General features: G+C 59.5%; 1 protein-coding gene and 1 long non-coding RNA gene across 3 annotated transcripts; one reads left to right on the top strand and one right to left on the bottom strand.

The window, feature by feature from the left end:
* Positions 1–1,512: 1,512 nt before the first annotated feature.
* LOC118499968 lies at positions 1,513–21,870 on the bottom strand. The gene is made up of 3 exons (XR_004902487.1): positions 21,435–21,870; positions 4,187–4,194; positions 1,513–1,523 (listed from the first exon to the last, which is right to left on the bottom strand). It is a non-coding gene; the product is annotated as an uncharacterized LOC118499968 (long non-coding RNA).
* PTMA (prothymosin alpha) lies at positions 13,891–18,726 on the top strand. Of its 2 annotated transcripts, none has more exons than XM_028509320.2 (5): positions 13,891–14,143; positions 16,749–16,820; positions 17,068–17,164; positions 17,706–17,779; positions 17,994–18,726. In XM_028509320.2, exons 1-5 carry the CDS (start codon positions 14,099–14,101, stop codon positions 18,039–18,041), a joined length of 336 nt encoding a protein of 111 aa, XP_028365121.1. In that variant the 5' UTR covers positions 13,891–14,098; the 3' UTR covers positions 18,042–18,726. The 2 variants fall into 2 exon arrangements, with proteins under 2 accessions (XP_028365121.1, XP_028365122.1); XM_028509321.2 differs by having other exon boundaries at positions 13,894–14,143; positions 17,071–17,164.
* Positions 21,871–23,196: the final 1,326 nt, after the last annotated feature.

Below are 23,196 nucleotides of genomic sequence, written 5' to 3'. Positions count from 1 at the left end.
CCTCCAGCACAGTTATCATCTTCATGGTCAAACTAGATCATAACCATTCATGTGCACAGCTCCGTAGGGATGCAGCTTATTCAATATCTTCCCTTCTTTCTCTTCATAGGCACAGAGTAACGTTAGAGCAGCCAGTGGCCAACTCTGCCCTCCCGGCCTCCAGCTGGAGCCCACGTGAGCTTTTCCCACCGGGGCCTGCTGGCCAGGTGCCTTCGGCTGAACAAATGCAGGTGTTGCAGCTGCCACAAGCCAAAGCCCGGCTCCATTCACACCCCGCACACCTGAGGCCAGGCCGACGGGTGTGCATGGACATGCATACTCACGTCGACACACACCCACACATAGACACACGCACACTCAGACAAATCTCAGGCACACACCCAGACTTGCACATGCACCGACACACATTGATGCGTGCTCACATGCACACAGATACCCACACACAGGCCCGCCACACACAGGCACCCTCGGCACGTGCACAGACATGAGCATACACAGACCCACCCCCACTCAGGCACACACTCACAGGCGTGTCCATACACTTGCACACTTGGAACACACATGCACGCACAGGCCCCTACCGGCACACACCCGGCTGGGCCTCAGGCGCTGGAGGAGGCACCCTGGATCTCCGCCTGCAGCGGCACCACCTTCCTCCCAGACCCCCAGGAGGGCAGGGGGCACCCGAGGCTCCTTCCCCCCAGGCCCAGCCCAGGTGGAGAGAACAAGTGGCCACCTACGCTCCCAAACCAGCTTCCCTTTGCTCCTCTGCTCAGGAGGTGGCCACCATGCTTGAGGACTGCCCACCCAGGGCCCTCCAGGCCCTGTTTGGTCAGGCTTCTTCTGCCCCGGAGACCAGCATGGAGGGGCTGTTGGCGCAGCGGGGGGACCCAGGCTCTGGGCCTGCACCAGGCATGCAGGTGGTGCACGGGGGGCCACTCGAGGTCCAGTTCTGCGGCGCACAGGTTAGGGGCCTTGGCTGAGTGACCCACCCTTCTGAGCCTCGCTCTTCTCCTCTGTAAAATGGACACCCTCAACTGTCCCTGCCTCGTAGGTGGATGCGTGGACGAATGGGGCAGCGCGTGTGGAGCGGGCTTGGGGCTGGGCACGCGGCCCATCGAGCTTAGCTGTTGTCGCTGTGGGGGTCGCTGTGTGTTGGGCCCTTTCCCGGCTGAGTCTTTGGGTGGCGTCTGGACCCCGGCAGGGGGCCACTCGGTGTGTGCTCACTAAACCCAGGGACCCGCACAGGACGGGGTCGGCCCTGGAACGTCGCACCTGTGCCATCGGCAAACAGGGTGCGCCAGAGAGCATGTGGCGAGATGCCAGCCCTTGTTTTCCGAGTGGTTTGTTTCTTAGGGACCAGAGTGTCTATTCCTGGTGGGGCTGAGCTCACGGCCTGGCCGTGCGCCCTGGCTGAATGAGGTTCCTCGTTCTCGCAAGAGGGGAGGACTGGGCTGGTTCTCCCTGGCCACTTCCCCCATATTCCCTTCCCCGTCGTCCCACCATAATTAGGCTCTCTGTGGCTCAGGAGGGGGTGGGTGTCTGTGGCTTCCTTCCACCCCCACGCTCAGGCGGGCCCAGGGTGGGGGGTGTCTTCCCCCCTCCAGGGGCATCGCTGCCTCTCCCGAAGGCAGGTGGGGAGCCCGTGGTGGGGGTGGGCCCTCTTGCACCCCACTGCCCTGCCCCTTGCTCAGCGGTCAGCTGTGTATGGGGCTCCGCGGGGCCTGGGCAGGCTGCTCTCCTCATTAGCGGTCCGGCCTCACTCCAAGTGAATTAGCTGGTCCTCAGGGAACCAGCGCTGAGGCCTGCAGGCTCCTGGCACAGGCCGGTGATTCATTCACCACAGCCTCGTCCCTGCCAGAGGCCAGCCGCGTCCCTGCCCCGGGCCCACTGGCCTGGTTGTCTGCTGGGAGCAGGAGGCTGGAGCCCACAGTGGCCCTGGCTGCTCATCCATCTGCCCCTATCATCCTATTAATCAGGCTGCTCCCTGATCCCTCGGCCCCTCCCACATGCAGGTCTGGTGGCCCTGGATCCGCTCCGGGCCCTGCTTCCGCCAGCCCGGCTGCCCTGCCAGGCGCTGTCTCCTGGGCACCTCGGGTAACCCAAGGGAGGCCTCCTCCCCCTCTCCCCCCCTCCTTCTGTGCCTCCTTGCCCCCTTCAACAGAAGCCCTAGGATCCACTTAGCTGGTCTTGACGAAAAACAGAGTCCCTGCCCGTGTGCACGGGAGGCTCCCGCTGACTGCCTGGGGCTGGTCCCTGCTGCCTCGGGCGGGGCCTCAGCTCCCTGACTAAGGAGGATGAGGAAGGCCCATGGTCTCTGCCGCACAGACCCTCAGGGGCCCACACACCTCCCTTCCATGACCCCACCTTCTTATTTCCATTGACTCTGCAGGAGGCGTTGATGAATGAGTAAGTGAACGAATGAATGAACGTCCTTCCCCACAGCAAATGTGGCTTCTCTTCATCAGCTCACGGGACCCACGGCAGCACAGACCACCGGGGCACGTCCTGCTGCCAGAAGACGGGGATTCCCGACCACCCTGTTGTCCGGGAGCCTCAAGGTCATGTGGGGCTGGCCCCCGGCCCCAGGCTGGCTCTGAGGATTGGGGGAGGTCTATCTTGTTCGGGAGTGGGCACAGAGATGCCCCTCAGATGGCAGCTGCCGGAGGACCCTGCCCCGGGGCTCCCCTGGGGGGCCTCCCTAGCCTGTGTATGTGCAGCCCCCCGAGTTGTTCTATGGTCAGTTGCCCCTCAAATGGTCTCATCGTCGTAAGGAACGTCATCTGCAAAGCAGTTGACAGTTTATAAACTGTGGCTCCTTCCTCGTCCCCACCCCCTACCTTCACAGGCAGACCCTGGGGCCCAGAGAAGCCCACCCACTTCTCTAAGACCACATAGCGAGGAGGAGGTGGCGGAGCCCACCACCGCGTCCCCAGCTCCAGGCAGGGAGAGGCACAGGGAGGGGGCTCGGTGGGCGGGCAGCAGGGAGGCGGCCTGGGGCCTGGTGTCCCGGGAGGGGAGGCAGGCCTCCCACGCAGCCCCAGCCCCGGGCCGGGCGCACGGCCGTCCGTTCGGGACTGTGTGCTGCCCGTGTGCGCGGGCGTGCAGGCTGAGAGCCCGTGGCCCCCGAGGGGGCTTCTGGAGGGACCACGCCTCCTGGGTGGGATGTGGGACTAGGTGAGTTCCACAGTCCCCTCTGTTCTTAGGCTCAGGTGACTCAGGCACTTGCGGAGAACGGCTGGGCCAGAGGAGGTGTTTCTGCTGGAACCGAGGGTCCATTGTCACCCAGAGGAGCTGCACTACTCACTGTTCGTCGGATTCATTTGTTTTGTTGTTGCTGCTGCTTTGGTCAGAACACAGGGAGGTTCGCAGAGGTGCACCAGAGGCACAGCGCGGTGAGAAGGGGGGTGGACACAGCAGAGCAAGGAGCCGTGGGGGGGACCGCTCAGCCCAGCAGAGGGGATGGGGATGGGGACAGGGAGGAGCAAACAGCAGGGAAAGCCCGAGCCCACCCTGAGCAGCATTGCTCTTCTTTAAAGGACCAGCTCAGAAGATGCCTCCTCTGGGAAGCCCTCCCTGACTGCTCAGGGGGAGCTCCTCTCTCTCCTCTGGTTCCTGCTGCTGTGACCCTCCACACACTTAGTGTGGACCTTCCTGACTATTTCTGTTTCTCCCCTGGGTGTTGAGCTGGGCAGGGAGCTGCTGTGTGTGTGTGTGCTTACATTTGGGAGGGTTTAACCCCCCTCCCCCTAAAAGTACAGAGCAGAATGGAGCAAACACCCATGCACCTGCAGGGCCCACTTTGCGCTCCAGCCCCTAGATAGGGCGGGAGGGGTGCTTGCCAGACTGCCGACGTCACAGGCACATGCTCGTGTCTGCACATGCATGAACACACATCTGGCCCCCACTCACGAAACACATCCCTGACACGGGTGGTTGCTCGTGGTCATACTTCCAACGCACGTCCATAATCGAGATGTGGAAGGACCGGGAAGGGGCCTGCTCCAGAGAGGAAAGCAGCTGGGGCGGGGCTGCTGGGCGCTGGCCGTGTGCCTGTCCGCTGCTCTCACTCCGGCCTCCTGTCTGGACGGGCAGGGCAGGCTCCCTCCTCTGCGGGGAGCCCACAGGGACCCAGAGGGACTGGGGCTCCCTGGTGGCTCTGCGTCCAGGGTTCAGGCTGCCAGACTGCTCCCCCTCGGCCTGCCCTGCTGGCCCCTCTGCCAGGTCTGACCCGCAGCAGCCAGCAGGCAGCAGGCGCTCCTGGGCCCGGATGACTCCCCCTCGGGTGCAGCCAGTGGACAGACAGATCAGGACTGAGGCCCCCAGGAGGGGACCTGAGGGCAGGGACCAGAGCCTTCAGGGCAGCGCTGGGTGACCTCGGACCCGTCAGCACGAACGGCACTGCTGCAGTTTCTTGAAAGAACAGCAGCCATGGGCCTTGTGTGCTGGGAAGGGAAACTACCGCCGAGTCCTAGTATCAAAAGTCACCAGCAAGTTCAAAGTTGTGGGTTGCTTCGTCGCTGAGATGTGAGCCAACTGTCCTGGAACGGCTCAGCTCTCTCCACCCAACCCCCCACTCAGGCCCTGGCCCACATCATCCAGGAGAGTGGGGGCAACCACTCACAGAGCTGGGCCAGGGGCAGGGCACGGCCAGCGCTGGGCGGCCGGGCGGCGTGGGGTGGCCTGTCTCCATGCCACCTGCTTGCTCTTGGGGCCTCCGTTTCCTCTTCTGTAAAAGGGGGAACCTACCTGGCTGGCCATGAGGCTTAAATGGCACCACCTGTGAGAAAGTGCTTTTCTGGACGTCTCCAGCTTGTTTCATTAATTACCATTTTAATTAATTTAGGCCTCAGTTCTAAAGTTTATAGAAATACTTACAGGCCAACAAGGATAAAAAAATCACTGCAGAACGTGGACTCAGGGGAAAGAGGGGAGGAACCCGAGGAAGCCAGGGTTAGTAGGGTCAGCCTCACCCACCCAAGGTGTGTTCCAAAACCCAGACGTGCCTTCCGCGTGGGTGCTGAGCTTCCGGCAGTGCAGACAGAGAGGGAGATGGAATTGGTTACAAGGTATGGAGGGTCTGGCCCTGGCCAGTGTGGCTCAGCTGAGCCTCATCCCACGAAGTGAAAGGTCGCCGGTTCTATTCCCGGCCGGGGCGCATGCCTGGGTTGCGGGTTTGGTCTCTGGTTGGGGTGCATGCAAGAGGCAACCGATTGATGTTTCTGTCCTTCTCTTTCTCCCTCCCTTTCCCTCTCTCCCTCTAAAAATCAAAACACAGAGGTCTGGAAACAAAAATTCAACAAGTGATTCAAGAGAAGTCTTAGTTGTTGCCGAGTCCTGTTTTACAGGCAGAGACACTGAAGTTCGCTGGGGTTAATCTTGCCCAAGACCCAGACTCTAAGCCACAGATGCAGGTGTGACATGGTGTCTTCACAGGAGGACAGGAGAGGCTACCCAGAGTGTTGCAGGGGCCCAAGGGACATTGGTCCTGTGGGTCACTGTAAAAGGGGCCTGGTGCCCTGGCCAGGTTGGTCAGCTAGTTAGAATATTGTCCCGATACCCCAAGGTTGCAGGTTAGATCCTAGTCAGGGCCCGTACATGCAGCAACCAATGAACGCATCAATAAGTGGAACGACAAATCAATGCCTCCTTCTCTCCCTCCCTCTTTCCCTTCCTCTCTCAGTCTCTCTAAAATAAAAAGTATGTACATGAAAAGGGACCTTGTGCAATGCCGTATTTCCACAGCCCGGGCCAGGCCGTGGTAAATGGTTGCCCAGAGAAACATTCGAGGCAGATGTTACCAATTGTCTTCTGATCCGTGAAAAGCACAACAGAACACCCTGGGAGCTCCCTCCCGGCTTTTAGGAGGCTGGCGTTCTGGTGAGCCTTTAGCAGCCAACAGACACAAAATGCCCCTCCCTGAAAATCACCAGGTCCCACCAGAAAAATCTTGCCTCGCCACTGGGAGTCGCTTATCTGGGAAACCCTCTCTGTTGCCCCCCATAGCCTGAGAGGCATCTGCAGGGGCAGGGCTGAGGGCCTCGAGAGCTGGTGAAAATAAACTCGTTGCCAATCAATGGGGGGAACCCCAGGTCCTGTCCTGGCCTGGAGTGGGCTGGGCCGAGGCGAGGGTGATGGGCTGCTAACGCCCACCCTGTGGCTTGTCCCTTCAAAAGCGGAGGCTGCACCTGCACCTGCACTGGTGTGGGGCCCTGGAGCCGGGCTGCCTGGCTTCCAATCCCAGCTCTGCCTACGTTGGGCCTCAGTTTCCCCGTTGTAAGGTGGGGATTCCAGCAAGCTTCATAGGATTGATGAGTTCACGTGTGTCTGGAACTCAGAGCAACGTCTGGCCCGGAGTCTGCTGGTGAGGGGCTGCTGCCGTCCTCACGCGGCCTCCCTGCCTCTGGTGTGGGCTGCGCTGCCCTGCGGCGATGGCGCCTGCGCCCCCGCGGCCGGGCCGTCAGGGCTCTGGCGCGGGAGCCGAGCACGGAGGTGGAAGGGCACACCTGGAGTGTCTCTGCGTGGTGGTCGGGCGAGCCAGGCGTCGGAAGCGCCCCTCTTCCCACGGGCACTCCCTCCAGCTTGCACACACGGCTGGCCTGCCCCTTCGCGGGAGCTGCCCAGGCTGTGGCCCCCACTGTCCCCTCACATCTCACCCTGACTCTCGGCTCTCGCCCAGCCCTTCTGGCCCTGGGGAAGTGCCCCCGACCTCTTTGGTCTGCCCGGGTCCGGTAGGCTGGTGTCAGCCAGGGCCCCAGTCACTCGGTGAGAGGGCGTGTGGGTGGTGGCATGGTGCCGTGGCAGCCAGGGCCAAGGGGCTCTGTTCTTGGCCGGGGGCCAGTCTGCGGGCAAACCAGGCTCCCGTGCTGGGTCCCAGCGTCTCCGTCTGTGGAATAAGGCTCTTGCCCGTCCTCTCCATCTGCAGGGGGTCTTGTCGTATCTCTCTGAAGTGTGTTCAATTTTTCTCTGCTCCCCTGGCATGGAGCAGCCGTCAGCACCCGGGGTGGGGGCTCAGGGGAATGTCCGGCCCCATCCTACCCGATTCAGAGCAGTGGGACAGTGATTTGCACAGGGCACAGGGCCGCGCCCAGTGGGGACGCAGCCAGACCTGCCCTGCGCCCCCGCTGCCCACTGTGTCTGCAGGGAGGTGGGCGCTCGCACCACCGTCCATGCCCAGAAGGCCCTCATTCCGGCCCAGGTGATGGGAGCAGGGTGGGGAGGGTGAAGAAACTTGCTTAGAACCAGGGTCAGTCAAGCCCAGGACCGGAGTCTCGAGGCCTTCGAGGGCGCCCTCCTATGGGTGGCCTGGGAAGGAAGAGAGAAAGCCTGGGGAGCCCCAATATTGCCAGGGGACGGCCCTCCCCGAAACGGAAAGCTTGGAGTCGCCAGAGAGGCTGGGGTTCTCCGAGAAGGATGCTTCTTACCACGCGCCCCTCCCTGGTGTGAGCACTGCCCACTTACTAACATTAATCATTCATCTCCCATCTCCCTCTCCTCTGGTTCTGCAGGTACCGAGAACACATCCTGCTTTCCGTCACGAACGCTCCTGAATCCAGACTCAGCCTCGTTTAATCCTAGTTGTGGCTTCTGAAGAACACTCCAGAACACATTTTAGTATCCTGGCAGGCTTTAAATATTTTTTTTACATTTATTGATGTGAGATAGAGAGGAAGAGAGAAATAACACCCATTTGTTGTTCCGCTTACTGATGGACTCTTATACGGGCCCAGACCGGGGATTGAACCCTCACCCTTGGCTTAACAGGGTGATGCTCTAACCAGCTGGGCTACCCGGCCAGGGCTGCTGACAACCTTAACTGAGGAAATCTCCAACTTATCACATGTGGCCCAAGAGGGGGTCTCAACACCACGTCTTGGCCAAGGACTTAGCACCTCAGAGCGCTGTGGCCCCGAGAACAGCCCAGGGCAGAACTGGGACAGCTGTGCTGTCCTCTCCCTGGGAGCTGGGCCATGTCCCTCCCTCTGTTTAGCAAGTGGAAGAACTGGCACCTTGCCAGCAGCCGAGCACATGGGGAGGTGTCTTCCGAGGTAACACTCTCAAAGCACCTAAGTGGCAAGAGAGAGTGGCCGGGAGAAAGCTGCCAGAGCCAGTCAAGGTGCAATTCAAGGCCTGGCCAGCCACAGGCAGCACACAGAAATGTCTGACACCCTCTTGGGCTTTAAATGCAGGGAGCTCACCCTGGCTGGCGTAGCTCAGTGGATTGAGCGCGGGCTGCGAACCAAAGTGTCACAGGTTCGATTCCCAGTCAGGCAGGGCACATGCCTGGGTTGTAGGCCATGACCCCCAGCAACCGCACATTGATGTTTCTCTCTCTCTCTCTTTCTCCCTCCCATCCCTCTCTGAAAATAAATAAATAAAATTCTTAAAAAAAAAAAAGAAAAGGTGCCTCCCCTCCCTCCCCTCTCTCTGTCCCTCCCCCCTTCCTTTCCCTTCCCTGAGAGGTTTGAGTTCTGGGCTACTTACTATATCCCATTTTGAGATTTTCTTATAGAATTGTCCAAGCGAGAGCTTCACTTTTTTTTGTTTTCCATGTGAGAGTCTCAGAAAACCTCTTGGGGGAGAGAACATTTCTGAAAGGAGCCTGAGGGATCTCCTCCCCCAGTTCCAGAGACGCTTGCTCCCCTCTGGATCTAGAAACTAGCAGATTCCCGAGCTCACAACCCGCACCACACGCGGCAGGCGTCACTGCGCAGCTGTCCCCGCACCGCCAGCTCGCTCTGTGGTTCCCCGAGCCCGTCACTCCTCCTGCGCCGCCGTGTGCGAACCGAGTGCTCCCAGGCTCCCCAGAGCAAAGAGAAGCAGAATCCAAGTGGGAGGCTGTTTTTGGACCGAGGGTCCCAGGACCCTTCTTCTTGGCAGTGGTTACAGATTTCTTCAGAAATGCCACTCTACCAGCCTGTGAACAAGAACTGGACAGTGTGACCAGCGCGCCCCAGGGTGTCTGGGAGTTTCTGGTTGTAGCCGCGGGAGCTCTGCGTCCCAAAACAACGTGGACAGTTGGTCACTCTGCCTCTACTCCCCTGTGGTGTGAGAGAGTGAGCAAATCCCAGCTGGGTGTGTGTCCACCAGCCCTTACACCCTCTCTCCCCAAACAAGACTGGGGGGGGGTGGGAAGGTAGAAAAGACCCGTTTGAGATGAAGCAAGAAGAGAAACAAGGAAGCTTCGAGATGTCAGAGAACCTGCCTCCCCTCAGATTCAAGCTTACCTGGGGCGCACGCACAGATCCTCAGCTGGGGCCCACTCGAGGCTCCTGGCTGCGGGGTTCCTCTGTAGGGCTGGGTGGAAGGCAGTGACAGGTGTAGAGGTGCCCAGCAAAATGCCTCCTGACAGTGACAGACAGGTATTTAACATTTCCCGGGGCGCACTGCTCTCTCGGGCAAGGCGACTGGGCGTGGCCCGCACTTGGGCTCCCCGGCTGGCACCTTCACCTGCCACCGTGCTGCCGGGCCCAGGGCCCACGCACCCCTAATGGGTAACTAGAGCTTAAGCAAAACACCCACACAGCTAGAGCTGTGTAAATAGGCGCACACACCCTGGGGTGGATGCAGGGAAGGGGGGCCTGGAAGTGGCACAGGAGGCAGAAGATTCCTGGGGACACCGCAGGGGGCCCATGGGCAGGGAGGGAGCCCAGAACTGGCACCTTTGCATGGGCCTGCTCGGGGCGGGCAGTTCACGCACACCTCCCTCAGCCTCCTCTCCTTGTCTCCAATTAGGGCTCCAGTTTGGCATTCGTTTAGGGGCAGGCCCTGAGTATCAAGAGATGTTCCCCACCCTCTCCCTGCCAGGCAGGAGCCTCTTGGGGCAGCCAGACCTGTGTGGGTACCAGGGCCTCTGGCACAGCTCCCTGGGAGACGGGCAGGCTGGGGCGTGCTGCACAAGGGAGCAGGCGTTGGGGAGGGGGGGTGGCTCTGACACAGCCCGGCTGGGCTCGGCAGGGCGGGAGAGTGGAAAGGCCCCTGGCAGCTCCCCAGGCCCTTGTGCCTGGGCAAGGAAACCACAGCCTGAAACTCCTGGTTTCTGGAGGGCGGGAAGGCGGGAGTTTTTGAGGCCTGCTCCATTCAGGCGGCCTCTCGGACTCTGTCATTCCTCCGAGGCCAGCGGGTCTGCCCAGGACGTCGGCACAGACTTCCAGAAAGTCAGCGAGGCTGGTGCCCTCATTCCCCACCTAACATGGGAAGGACTTGCTGAAGACATTGTTCCTTGGTCCAGGGGTCCCACAAACACTGTGAAACCAGCCCACTTGGGTTCAGATGGCAGCTGGTAAACGGGGTCCTGAGAACACTGATGGTGTTCCTGGAGGCGCCAGACACTATTTTAAGCGCTTTCTAAATATTAACTCCTTCCGTTCCCACCACACCCCCAGAAAGCAGGAACTCTTATTGTCGTCTCCATTTTTTAAAGGCGAGGAAGTAACTTGCCCAAATTTACACAGCTAGCATGTGGCAGGGCTGGGATTTGAACCCAGGAAGTTTTTGGTCATTTGGGAATCAAGCAGAATTGTGAGACAACTGTTTAGGAACAGGATGGAAATGACGTGGGAGTACATGTTGCAAACTCGAGGACCTGTAGGGCCAGGCAAGGTGAAATAAATGTGTGACTCAGGTTGAGCAGGGCGAGGCCTATGCTCCGACGGCAGAGCATGTAGGCAACCCACAGGTGTCCCTATGAAAGTTCCCTGGAAACAAAACTTGCCTGAAGGCCATTTGGGGGCCAGCTTAGAACAGCGGTAACCCGAGCTCAGTGCACCTGGGGCTGTGAACAGACCCAGGCCAGGAAAATGCAGCCTCACAGTGTAACCAGGGCACATGGCTTATTCTGGGGAATGGTCTGAAAGGCCATGGAAGCAGTGAAGGGCAGGGGCAGATCAGGGAGGACGAGAGGCCAGTCGCACGCCATGCTCCTATGGGCAGAAGGAGGAGGTTCAAGGCGGCTGCTTCAGCCGGGGCTCATCTAACAACACAGATCCCTCCATTCTAGGATTTCAGCCTCAGCCTAGTCACTAATTCACTTGGTTGCTCCAAATTCCTGGCTATAATCCCTCGGTCTGCTTTTCTGACTTGGAGAGTCATATCATATTAAAGGAGAAGTAATATAATATTAGAGGCTGAACCTATACATTTGCTGATTTTCCATTGGGTTTGACCTACAAAAACATCAATTTCATATGATCCAGGCCTATAATTGTCCTATCCACCTTGCAAGGTGCAGAGAACAAGTGAACATGCTTGAAGCCAAGGGCTCACTGCCTTGCAAATAGCAGGCACTCAGGGAGTGCTTGCGGAATGTAAGTGCGGTTCCACAACCAGGTGAGCGTGAGCCTTTCTTACTTCTAGCCAAAGCCAGCTCTGCATGGAGCCAGGGTCAGGCAAAGCAGTTCTTTGAGGGAAATTCACGTTCACCCAGCTCTTTCAGGATGCACCTTCACCACCCCCTCCCCTCACATACACATAATGGCCAGAATCCAGAACGGTCGTGTCCACTTTTTAGCTGTGGACACAGAGAGGACTGCCCAAGGTCGCTCTGTCCAGGCAGGGAAGATGACTCGATCGCTCAGATGCGGCACAGACCAAGCTCACGCGGCATCAGGTTTTGAGGACTGCACAATCCCGTCCAGGGTAACCAGAGTTTCACGGACGCACGGTAGGTAGAAGGCGCTGTTCTGCGCTATTTGCGATGCCGCACAAACTTGTTGGAGAAGGAGGCACAGAAAAGGGTGGTGGGGGGAGGGGCTGGCGGCCATCGCGGCCAAGCAGCCCCTTCCTTTTCTTAGGCGCAGGGCGGCCCCAGGCCCGCATCTTAATATAGACAGCTGGCGAGGGTAGATAGTGGACCGAACAAAGAGTTGGGACGCACGGTCCTGGGGGACACCATTGTGAATCCCTCGGATTGGCGCGCGCGGCCCCGGGGAGAAACCCTCCACCAGCAGGGATTCTTGGGCGGGGCCGAGACCCAGCGGGCGCCCCCTCTGCTGCCGCTTACTAGGGCCGGGATGGCGACCGCCGGCCAGCAAGAGGTGGCGTTGTGTCCCCGCCCTGTCCAGCACCTGACCACGTTTCTACTGGCCAAAGAACAGGGCGTGCGGGCTTCGTTCCCCCACGGGCCAACGAGCAGGCTGGCTGATGTGATTGGGGATGCGGGACTGACGTGTGCGGGACAAGGGGACTGGAATTGGGCCCAGATCCGGTTGGCGCCCGGCACTCCAAGCCTCTTCCCGTCCGAGCAGAGGAGTCGGAGGCCCGGGGAGGCAGCCGGGATGGTGCATGGTGAGCTCAGAGGGTCTCGCAGGGGGAATGGGGCCAGTTGGCCCCTGACCTAAGAAAACCAAAAAAGGGAGACTCAGTGTCTCCTTTCGCCAGACCTCAAGCCCCACCGGATTTGGCAACCGTGTCTCCTGCACAATCCGGACTCCGGGTTTTCTCGATTCCTAGATCGGCCGCCCCAAGAGACAGACAGCCAAACCTGCCAATGGCAGGACGCAAAGCGTCAACTTTGTGTTCGCCCGCCACTCTTAGCCAGTGTGCTCTGGTTTTTCGGGAGTCCCGCCTTCCGTGTCGGGCGCCCCCTGCTGGCAACACAGGGATGAACTCTATCTGTCGCCATGTTGTGTGTGGCACAGGTAGTTTTCTGGAACGTATTTACACCTCTTCTAAGCTTTCCTTCTACACAGCTGGTTTCTTAATTCGACAGCCAAGTGCGGTGGCGATATAGAGGACGAAGCCTACGGGTTTCCGATCGTCTGTGTGGGTTGGGTCGACACGTCACGCCACACTAGCCGAGCCCAACGCCATCTTGAGTGTGGCGGCTTGATGGTTCCCTCCTCGGGGCTCCGCGTGGTCCCCTAAATCGCGCCCCAAACTTCAAAGAGCTCCCAAAGACTAGCCCAACTGGTCTAAGGAATGATTACTGTCCCCCCTGCAGTTCATGGGCCCCTTGCAGCCCCTTAAGTGGGGTGGGAGACCGGTACACCAGAAGGCCGAGTGCTGGAAGCTCCCCGAGGCTGTCGCGACGGCAGTGACTGCTCGGGGCCGGTACTATCCAGAGGCCTGGAGTGCGAAGCCCGCGGGCTGTCCTGCTTGAGGGGAGTAGCCCGCACCCGCCCTCGAGGCCTCTCTAAGTATTAATCACTGACTGAGTGTGCTTGGCACGGAGCCTGCTCGTCGGCTGGCTTAGGGGGCGCGCACAGGGGCTAGTGGTGGGCCAAGGGGCGCCTCCCCCAAAGACTCGGGGTCCCTGGGGCTGTGCAGGGGTGAACATGGTAAAGAGACGGTGCAGCCTGGATCCGGGTGTCTCGGCCTCGCGCCTTCATCTCTCGTCGTGGGGCTTACGCCCACTTGCGCTGGGGCAATTCTTTGTCGAAGGAGCGCAGGCACGGGGGGGGCAAGCAGCTTCTCGGGCACCACGAAGGGCACCGCCCGGGGCGAGCGCAGCCCAGCACCCGGCCTTCCCCTCCCCCTCGCTAGCAGCCGTCGTGCGCACAAGCCTCCACCTCCTCTTCCCTCCCCCTCCTTCCCTGGAACGGCGGGGAGGGGTAAAGGGGGAGGTGCTGGGCGAGCAGCTTTGCCGCGCTTTGGCTTATTTGCGTCAGCAGCCCCAGCAAAACAGCGGCGAGAACGAGCGCCCTGACTTCGCGCGCGCGCGCGCGCGCGCCCTTCCCCCACAGCCCCGGCGCCGCTGAGACCCGGCAAACTTAGGCTGTGAATGACAGTGCGGCCGGCGACTGCGCAGCGCCTGACTCACCAAGGCACTGCCGCTTTAAGCACGCTTGCCCATTGTTCGGATTGGAGCCAATGAGCGAGCACCCGCTCCCCGACCTCAGCCAATAGCATTTGGGTAAGGGAGTCCGGGCACCGCCTACTAATCTATATTAAAGGTTCGGCCGCCGCGTGAGTTCCCCACTGGCTGCTCTGAAAAGCCATCTTTGCATTGTTCCTGTGTCTGCCTCTCAGCTCGCTGCAGCCACCTCCGCCGCGCGCCTCCTCAGTCGCCGCGGACTCCGGCAGCGTTTTCGCCAGAGTCCTCGAACTCTCGCTTTTTTTTTTTTTTAATCCGCTGCATAGGATCACCGGCGTGCCCACCATGTCAGACGCGGCCGTGGATACCAGCTCCGAGATCACCACCAAGGTGAGTTGGACGCCGCCCGCCCCTTCGGGGTCTGCGCGGTGTTGTCGCCGCAGTGGTGTTTGGCGCGCGGCGCCCGGATTTCGCTGAGTCCGCTGTTGGTCTCTCCCGCGGGGAACCCGGCCTAGGCTCACAAGGCAGCCCACTCTTTGTGTATGTGCGGGTGGGGGGCGGGAAGCGCCGCGGGCAAACGTGATGCCCGTCGTGGAGTGGGCCGGGCACCGTCGAAGGTAGGGGGAGGGCGGGTGCGGAGGGTTAGGGGCTCCGGGGAAGACTGCTGTTCGGCTCCGGAAACTTGTTTGTGACTCGTCTGAACTGCGGCGGGAGGAGAGGGGCCCGGCTAGGGGGTCGTCGGCCCGCGGGGCGCACGGAAATAACTTTGAAACTCCGGCGCGTTTGGAATCGGAAGTGTTGGGGGGGCGCGTATGCGGGCCGGCTGCGGGAAGTGGCGGCTCCGCGGCGAGCGCCCGCCGGCGGCGCTGCCCTTTGTTTGGCGCCGGGCTGCCCCGTTTCGCGCCTCGCCGTGGGTCCGAGGCTTATCTGCACGGAGCGCTGATAAGGTGGTGTGGGCGGCGGGCGCGCCGGCCGCGGCGTCGATTGTCTCTCCGTGGAGGTGTGAAGGTCTCCGTCTCCCTAGGCACTTGGGAAGGCGGGGGTGGGCGTCCTTCCGGGGGCAGTGCGCCGGGAACAGCCGCCCTGCTTAAATAATTCACCAGCGAAGCCGGGCTTGGCTGAGGAGAAAGCCCACGCGCCAGAGAGGAGGAAACAGAAAGTGAAGGAGCGGCGCGCTGGGGCGACGATGGGCGCCCCCCGCGGCTGCCCGGGAGCGCAGTGTGCGCGGCCCCTCCGGGGGCGACGCGGGCGAACAAAAGCGGCGACCGCGGCTGGCCGGCGGTGGGGTCGTGCCGGCTGCCGGGGGCTGTCGGCGTTCTGTACGAGGGGGTTCGGTGCCGTCCTAGGTTTGGAGGTCGTGCGCATTTCTGCGCGCCGCGTCTGTCTCCTGCCCGCCTGGGAGCATCTCCGCCCTTGGCGGGAGCGCGACACTTTAAATCGGACCTGAACCTGTTTTGTTTTTTAACCGTTCGGGCCTCGTCCGAGTCTGACGGGCACGAGTCACCTTCGCGTCTCCTTAACCCCAGTGCCCCTGGCGTCACCCCTGGCTCTCTCCCAGTGACGGGTCCCCCGGCGGACCGGAGCTTCCGACCCGGCTTTCCAGAGAGGTTCCCAACGACCCCTCTTTGGGCCCAGGAGGCGATGGGTTTGGGTGGGAAGATCGGCCCTCCCCAGTGCAGGCACGCGCCTTGCTTTCCTCCGAGGTGATTTGCCGCTAGAAGCAGTGAGTAGCCGGGCGGAGCGCTTCCCCGACGGCCTCGGGCTACGCTACCGAAAAAGCCCAGCGGAATTCGGGGCGGCCTCCCGCGGGACTTTGCCCGCCAAATACAGAGACGCAAGCCCGCTCTCATAGGCTTGAGGGGTGGGGGGTGTCGCGGGCTTCCGGAACCGGGAGAGACTCGTGCGCACCTCTCAGGATCGGCGTGGCCGACGCAGCCCGCGGGCTACGGGTCTCCTGGGTCAGGGGCGCACTCGGCGGCCCCGGGCCACGTGCTCTGCGCGCGCGGTGCGTGCGGAGGCCCGCGCGCAAAGCTCGCCGGGCGGGGGCTGCGCGCCTGCGCGATGCGACCTCCCCGCCCCCACCTGCTCCCTGGGGCTTCGGCCGCCAGGGGGCGGGAGCGGGCGGCGCCGGGGTCCGCGTTGGGCGGGCTGGTGCAAACCGGGCCGACAGGTGCCCGGAGGCTGTTTTCTGGATGGCGCCCGGGGCCTCTCGTTACTTGACTGTTGGCGGCAGGCCCGGCCGCACCAGGTGGAAAAAGTTACGGGGCTTCAGGGCGCCCGCAGCGGCGCTGCCCTTTGGAATGCCGTCCCTGTGAGGTGTGCGGGAGGGAGGTGAGGCATTTCGGGTGAGGGCAAGCGTTACCTGAGGCCGCACCTATTTGCAGGCATCGGTCTGGCCCCCCGGGACTGCCGTCCCATGTGGGGAGATTGGGAGGGGCTCTGGGTTTTCTCAAAGGCCGAAGCTTCTCTCTAGGTCCTAGACTGTCGTGGGTTTGGGCTGGGGCTCAGCTGCGAGGATTCTGGCTGGTGAGGTGGCCTCCCCAGTTCTGCTGCCTTCTCCCCCTTCCCCGGCTAGCCCGCCCACGGAGATTCTCCTGCAGTGTCAGGGTCCTTCCTCCTTCACCTTATTTATGGCACATGTCTGCTGCCTTCCCAGAAGGACTTATGAGAGGCGGAGCTCCCTCCGCTGGAAACAAGTCTGACGGGTGTGTGCGTGAGTGCAGTGTTCCCGGGCTTGTCTGCCCAGTCGGACGGGTTTGGAGCTGTGGTGCCACATGGCCTTTTTCTCTAACGGCTGGGATATCAGACGATGATAACCTGACAACAGACACAGTCCGTATCTGTGGCCTTTCCCTCCACCAGTTCCACGTGTGTCACGCAGCGCTTTTAACTTACGACATTTTCTGAGCAGCACATATGTACCTGTAGTTGTGGGTCCCTTTGCCAGTCTTGGGTTGCTTAAAAGACTTACTGGTTCCTCCTTCCCTTTTTGAAGGACCTAAAGGAGAAGAAGGAAGTTGTGGAGGAGGCAGAGAATGGAAGAGATGCACCTGCTAATGGCAACGCTGTGAGTGTCAACCTTGCTCATGACTCCCTAGCAGTTCTTGGCCAAGAAGTTCTCTTCCCGGGATGACTTGGGGCTTAACTTAGGCCAGGGGCCAGGGCGTGGGAGCAGATTGGGGGGTTTGTGTGTGTCGGTCTCCTGGTGGAGCTTCGGGAGTCTGAGGCTATGGTAGAGCATCGGGCAGGGTTTGGGGCGGGGGCAGGAGTGCTGCTCTGTCCTTGGTAATAACCTGGTAATGTTTTCTGTCGAGGAGAATGAGGAAAATGGGGAGCAGGAGGCTGACAATGAGGTAGATGAAGAAGAGGAAGAAGGAGGGGAGGAGGAGGAAGAGGAGGAGGAAGGTGATGGTGAGTAGCCTTGTCTGTCTCCCTTTGTGAAAGGGTATCTGCCTGGCCTCCCACACGGGCGGGGAGAGTTGGGGGCTCCCAGAGTTGGGGGCTCCCAGAGTGGGAGTCAGCAGGCCACCTGCAGCTGAACAGGGCTGGTCCCTGTGGAGCCAGGGCCTTCCTTGTTTCGGGATAGCAGTGTGAAGCTATACTGCGCACACTGCCACTGGGGTGGGGAGCGCCCACTGGTCTGTGGGCCCAGCCTCTGTAGGTGCAGCTGCTTGGGCTCCTGGGTCACACTCCCACCGGAAGACAGGTGTCTGCGTGGGTGATGTGGATTGCCCCAGTTGCCCTTTGTCAGGCAGCAGAGACAGATCCAGCAGCATGCCATCCGGGCAAATCTTGTTGCCGGGAGATTTCTCTAAGGAACTGCAGGCCCCGTTTCCTTGTTGTCCTGCTGCTTCCCCTCCAGGTTCTGGCTGCCGCTGGGTGGGAGGGTGCCAGGACCCTTCCTGGCTGGCTGAGGATAGCAGGGTGGTTAACCTGGGGTCTCATTCTCCAGGTGAGGAGGAAGATGGAGATGAAGATGAGGAGGCTGAGGCAGCTACGGGCAAACGGGCAGCTGAAGATGACGAGGTGGGTTCTGGCTTGAGGGGCAGAGGGGCTGGGGCCTGAGTGAGGCACTGAGGCTGGACGGGCTGACAGGGACTACATTTTGGGTGCTGGGTATTTGAGTTGCTGAATGCCCCCCCCCCCCCCCCCAAGCTTCCAGGACTGGGAGCTGGGGCTGAGGCCGCTGGCGGGCGAGCCCAGTGGGTTGGAGGAGCCTGACAGTGTTTTTCCTGCCTAGGATGACGATGTTGACACCAAGAAGCAGAAGACCGATGAGGATGACTAGACAGCAAAAAAGGAAAAGTTAAACTTAAAAAAGGCCGTCGTGACCTATTCACCCTCCACTTCCCGTCTCAGAATCTAAACGTGGTCACCTTCGAGTAGAGAGTCCCGCCCGCCCACCGCAGGCAGCGCCACCCGCAGACGACACGCGCTCTCCACACCCAACCAAAACCACAACGTGAATTTGCAACAGGGGAGGAAAAAACCAAAACTTCCAAGGCCCTGCTTTTTTTCTTAAAAGTACTTTAAAAAGGAAAATTTGTTTGTATTTTTTATTTACATTTTATATTTTTGTACATATTGTTAGGGGTCAGCCATTTTTATTGATCTCGGGATGACCAAACCAGCCTTTGGAGCGTTCTCTGTCCTACTTCCGACTTTACTTGTGGTGTGACCATGTTCATTATAATCTCAAAGGAGAAAAAAAACCTTGTAAAAAAAGCAAAAACAACAACAAAAAAACAATCTTATTCCGAGCATTCCAGTAACTTTTTGTGTATGTACTTAGCTGTACTATAAGTAGTTGGTTTGTATGAGATGGTTAAAAAGGCCAAAGATAAAAGGTTGCTTTTTTCCTTTTTTTGTCTATGAAGTTGCTGTTTATTTTTTTTGGCCTGTTTGATGTATGTGTGAAACAATGTTGTCCAACAATAAACCGGAATTTTATTTTGCTGAGTTGTTCTAACAAAGCTGTCTCAAGCCTGTTTTTTTCTATTTTGGTTTCTTGAAACTTGGGGGAGAAGAGGGCAGTGGGATAGGGCATGGTTGAACTCTGGCCCCAGCTCCTTCCTGGGCAGGGACTGGGTTGAAGACACCAGTTTGGGAAGAGATGGGTGTGCCCTTTGGGCAGCAGGATCCAGGTGAGGGGCCAACTGGGGAGCCGCATGCCAGGTTGGTCTCCTGTTGTACCAAGAACATTTTCCATGGGGTCACATCATTGAGTGCCAGGTGAACCTTGGGTGCCCTGGAAGGTGTCTACCGCCTCTGGCACTGGAGGAACAAGTCAGGTGTGTGGCTCCGCTCTCCGAATGCGGCCTCCCAACGGGCCAGTGGGCCTTCCCGGCGCTGGCCTCCCAGGATTAGATCTCCAAGGAAGAGCTAATGGAGTAGCGCCCCCTGGCGGTGGTATGAGACACTGTCCCTTAGGAGTTACTTTCCAGGGCAATGATGCAGCCTTGCCCTCATTCTCTAAGCTCTGACCTGCTGGAGAAACAAGTACCTGGGTTATCTGGCAGCCCCCTGCCCCTTGAGCACAGTTAGAGCAGATAGGTGGGCTGTATTTGACTAACTGGAGGAAGTGGGACCTCGAGGAGAGGGGATGGCTGGAGCCCACTAAACTTTGTGGTCCACAGATGAGCTGTGTTGGCAGAATCTCCTGTGTGATCATCGTCTGGAGGGGCTAACAGCCCAGCTGTGGTAGTTTGGGGGATGGGCTGGTTTCAAGGGGGAGAGTTTACAGGATCCACTGCAGGGGGGTTGAAAGGTGTGGATCCTGCTTCTACCTGGTGCTATGACCTGGGTGACCCTGGGCCTCCCTTGTCCCCTGAATAGTCTTAAATCTGGTGTCACTGTTCCTGGTGAGATACATGGATGCAAGAAAAGGGGGAGTGGGAGGGGAGTCAGACACTCAACCTGGAGCTGTGAATTTGAAGGGGGCAAAAAGCCTGCAAACTCCTATCACCCTGCCCCCCAACACTGGCCCTGTGGGGGTTCCTTTTCTCACCTCGGAGCTGACTGGTGGTCCCTGATGGCGGTGGGTGGCCACGCACTGCCTTACCACAGGAAAGAGCCCCTGGGACCTCAGCCCCACCTGACCGGAGACATGGTGGGTGGGGTGTTTCATCTACACATGCCCCCTCTGGGGTGAGGGGCAAATGTCACCAATGGGAGGCATCTATCTACAACTCCTTAAGAACAATCCACTGTCCTGAACCACAGACCAGGGGATCTAACAGCAGGGGAGGGCTTCCCTAAGCAGGCTGCCTCGAGGCTGAGGCTGAGGCTGGAAAGGGCCCCAAGGCTGAAAGGAGATGGGAAGGGCCGTGGGGAGGAGCCGGATGTGGGCAGGCCGCATGCCAGAGGGAGCAGAGGGCTCCAAGGGCGCGCGTAGGCAAAGGGAATGGGGCAGGCACATCCTGTGGGCCAGTTACAGTGGTAGGATCACGGGAAGCCGAGGAGGGGATTTAAGCAGGAAAACTCCCTGGGAAGCAGCGAAGTGACGTCTGCAGAAGCCAGGGGGTCCTGGGCTGAGGGGAGATGCTGGGAGGGAGAGCAGTGGGCACATTTAAGACACCACATAGGATAAAGCATCGAGACTCAGGGATTGATTGGATATTGGAGGCAGTTCCCATGGAGGATACCCCAGGCTCTGGCCCGAGCCCTTGGGCACAAGGAGGAGCCGGTGTATCACAGGGGTGGGGCCGGAAGGGAAGGTCTGGAGCCGCACCATGGTCTTGTCTCCAGTTTGCGGTAGACTGTCAGAGGCTGCACGGGTCTGGAGGGCAGGAGAGGCCTGGGCTGCAGCGGAGCGATGGAGGCCGAGGCGCGGATAAAGCGAGCCGGGGCAAGGGCGAAGCTGGGCACTGTCCCTCCCCGGAAATGAAGCCTCTGAGACCGGGACCCCCTCGCTCTACCTACACGGTGCCTCGCCTCCCTCACTCACCAGCCACACCCGCCTCCTTGCGTCCACAGCAAACTTGGGCCTCCCTTAGGGCCTTTGCACTTGATGTTTCTACCGCAGGGATGTGTGACTCCAAGGCTTCTCATGGCTAGCTCCGTCTCAGGTTTCAGCACCAATGTTATCTTCCCATTCTTCCCGTTCGCCTGTCCCAGGACCCCTGTCTAAGAAGCCCTTCCCCAGCGCTCACCCTCGCCCCCAGAACAATTCTCACAGTGTGAGCATATAGTTGTCACCTGCTTGTGCGTGTCTGGCCTGTCCCCCACTGAGGTCAGGGGCCCCTTCTTATTTACAACGTTTCCCTGCACATGCTAAGTATCCTGTCCATTCCGTTCATTTGTTTGTTCATTCATTAGTCCACCTATGTACTGATCGCTTTCTGTGCCGGGCGCTGTCACAGGCTCCAGAGACACGGAAAAGAGCAAGAGAGACAAGGCCCCTCGTCCTTACCTGACTGGTGGGACACCATGTGCAGCCCGTTCCACACCTGTCTCCACTTTTGTAGCTTCCTCCAGATGCTTGCATCCTGGGAAGGTCTCGCCCTTCACAGGGTCTAAAGCTTAGCTGTCCTCACTGGGCTGCTCAGGCCCCGGGACGCCTGTCCCCCTTTAGCTGTCCCCAAACTGCTGGCAGGGTCAGGGTTAGGTCAAGGCCTAGGTAGGAGAAGCCCTCTGACCCTGTGTGCCCACCTAACACCCCTGTACAGGCTGGGCAGCTGACTGGGCAGCACAGTCTTGCAGATGTCCCCAAGGCCCAGGGCCCAGGGGGGGTCCTCACACCGAAGGGGACTGAAAGGCCACACAGCAGGCAACACCTGGAGCTGGGATCAGGTCTAACCTGCCTGCTCAGGACTCCAATCCTCTCAGGAAGGAAGTGAGAAGCAGCCCCATGCAGGACACACACGGCAGCTAATATGGGGCACGTAGCTATACCTGCTGAGCCCTAGCCTTCCTCTGCACAATGAGAACAGCAGCGTGAGACGAGAGTCAGGGCCTGGCATGGCCTCTCTTGGGGTCCCACGTCTGCACTGAGCTCCCTGCACCCTTTGTCCCAGCTATACCCCCTCGTTCCACCAAAAGTTTGGCCTGAAACAGCCCTCGCTCCCTTCAACAGAACCTACTTTTCTCTAGTCCTGACGTGGTGCACAGTGAACCACTGCCTGGGGGCCTGTCCTCAAGGTCCAGGGTTGCCTGGGGGCCTGTCCTGAAGGTCCAGGGTTGCCTCCATCCTCTTTACTCCCAAAGTTCTTCCCAGTGCTGGGACGGGCACCCAAGGAGCCCAAGTTGGAAGATTCGTGAGAGATGGGCGCCCTCTGGTGGCCACAGAGGAGCTGCAAGGGGCTCTCCTGGGTTCTGCTCAGCCGGGTAGAGTCCTTTAGTGGGCCCCGCCCCAGGGTCAGCCTCAGCCACCACTACTCCCCACAACAAGACCTTCTTCCCTCTGTATTGCTGGAACTGCAGTAGACATGACAGTCAGCATGTCTGCCCACTGCCCAATCCAGGGACCCCCGGTCCTTCTTTCCCTGGGACAGCCAAGGCCTCCCCAGAGCTGAGGCCAGGCTGGGCTCCTCCTAGGTCACTGGCCATCCCTGGGTCTTGCCCCTGGGGCTCCTCTTACTTCACTCCATTCAATTGCTTGGCATGCACAGTGTCCTCCTTGGGCAGGCCCACCTCCTAGTCATCTCTGGACCCTGTCGCGGGACTCCTGACAACCTTGGCATCAAATGGATCCCCATATTAGGTGGGTGGGCTTCTTATTAATTTCCCACTGTGCTTTGGGGCCTGCCGAAACCACAACATGGGCTTTTTTGCTTTTATAAAAGATTTATTTATTTTGAGAGAGAGGGGCAGGAAGAGAGAGACATCAATGTGTGAGAGAGACAGGGATCTGCTGCCTCTCGCTGGCCCCCAGCTGGGGAGGCCTGTGCTCCCACCAGGAACCAAACCAGCGGCCTGCTGGTTCACAGGCCGGCGCTCAGTCCACTGAGCCACCCCACCCAGAGCGAACATGGGCATTTTTCAGATGCGGCATTCCCAGTGGTCAGAGGCCAAGGTGTTCCTCAGTGCGTGATTGTGTACCTCCTCCCAAATCCACAACTGAGGTCCCGGAATTCTGTGCCACGGTGATGCCATTTGGGCCTGGGAAGGTTTGAGGATCACGATGGCCATAACACCAATTCAGTCTCATAAAGAGTCTACTTTTAAGTGAATGTAAACCCTCCAAGAAAAACTGGTTCTGACCTTAGCCTAATTGTACCAAAGGAATTGCAGCTTGCTGCTGAGGATCAGCCAATGAAAAGTGGGCAGACGTCTGCAGGGAGAGATGGTCTGCATTCCAGTCCTTGCCCAGGGCCGGCCCCGCGTGAATGATATGTATAGCCAACAATTACCATGAAATAAATAAATGACTGTCATCAACTCCTGTAATAACATAAAACAGTAAAATAAAACCCCAGGTTCTCTACCTGGTTAGAACTGACCAA

This window comes from Phyllostomus discolor, chromosome 4 (assembly GCF_004126475.2).
Source record: "Phyllostomus discolor isolate MPI-MPIP mPhyDis1 chromosome 4, mPhyDis1.pri.v3, whole genome shotgun sequence".
Taxonomy (NCBI): domain Eukaryota; kingdom Metazoa; phylum Chordata; class Mammalia; order Chiroptera; family Phyllostomidae; genus Phyllostomus; species Phyllostomus discolor.
Note: the sequence above shows the minus strand (reverse complement) of the source record. Positions and strands in the feature narration are given on the sequence as shown.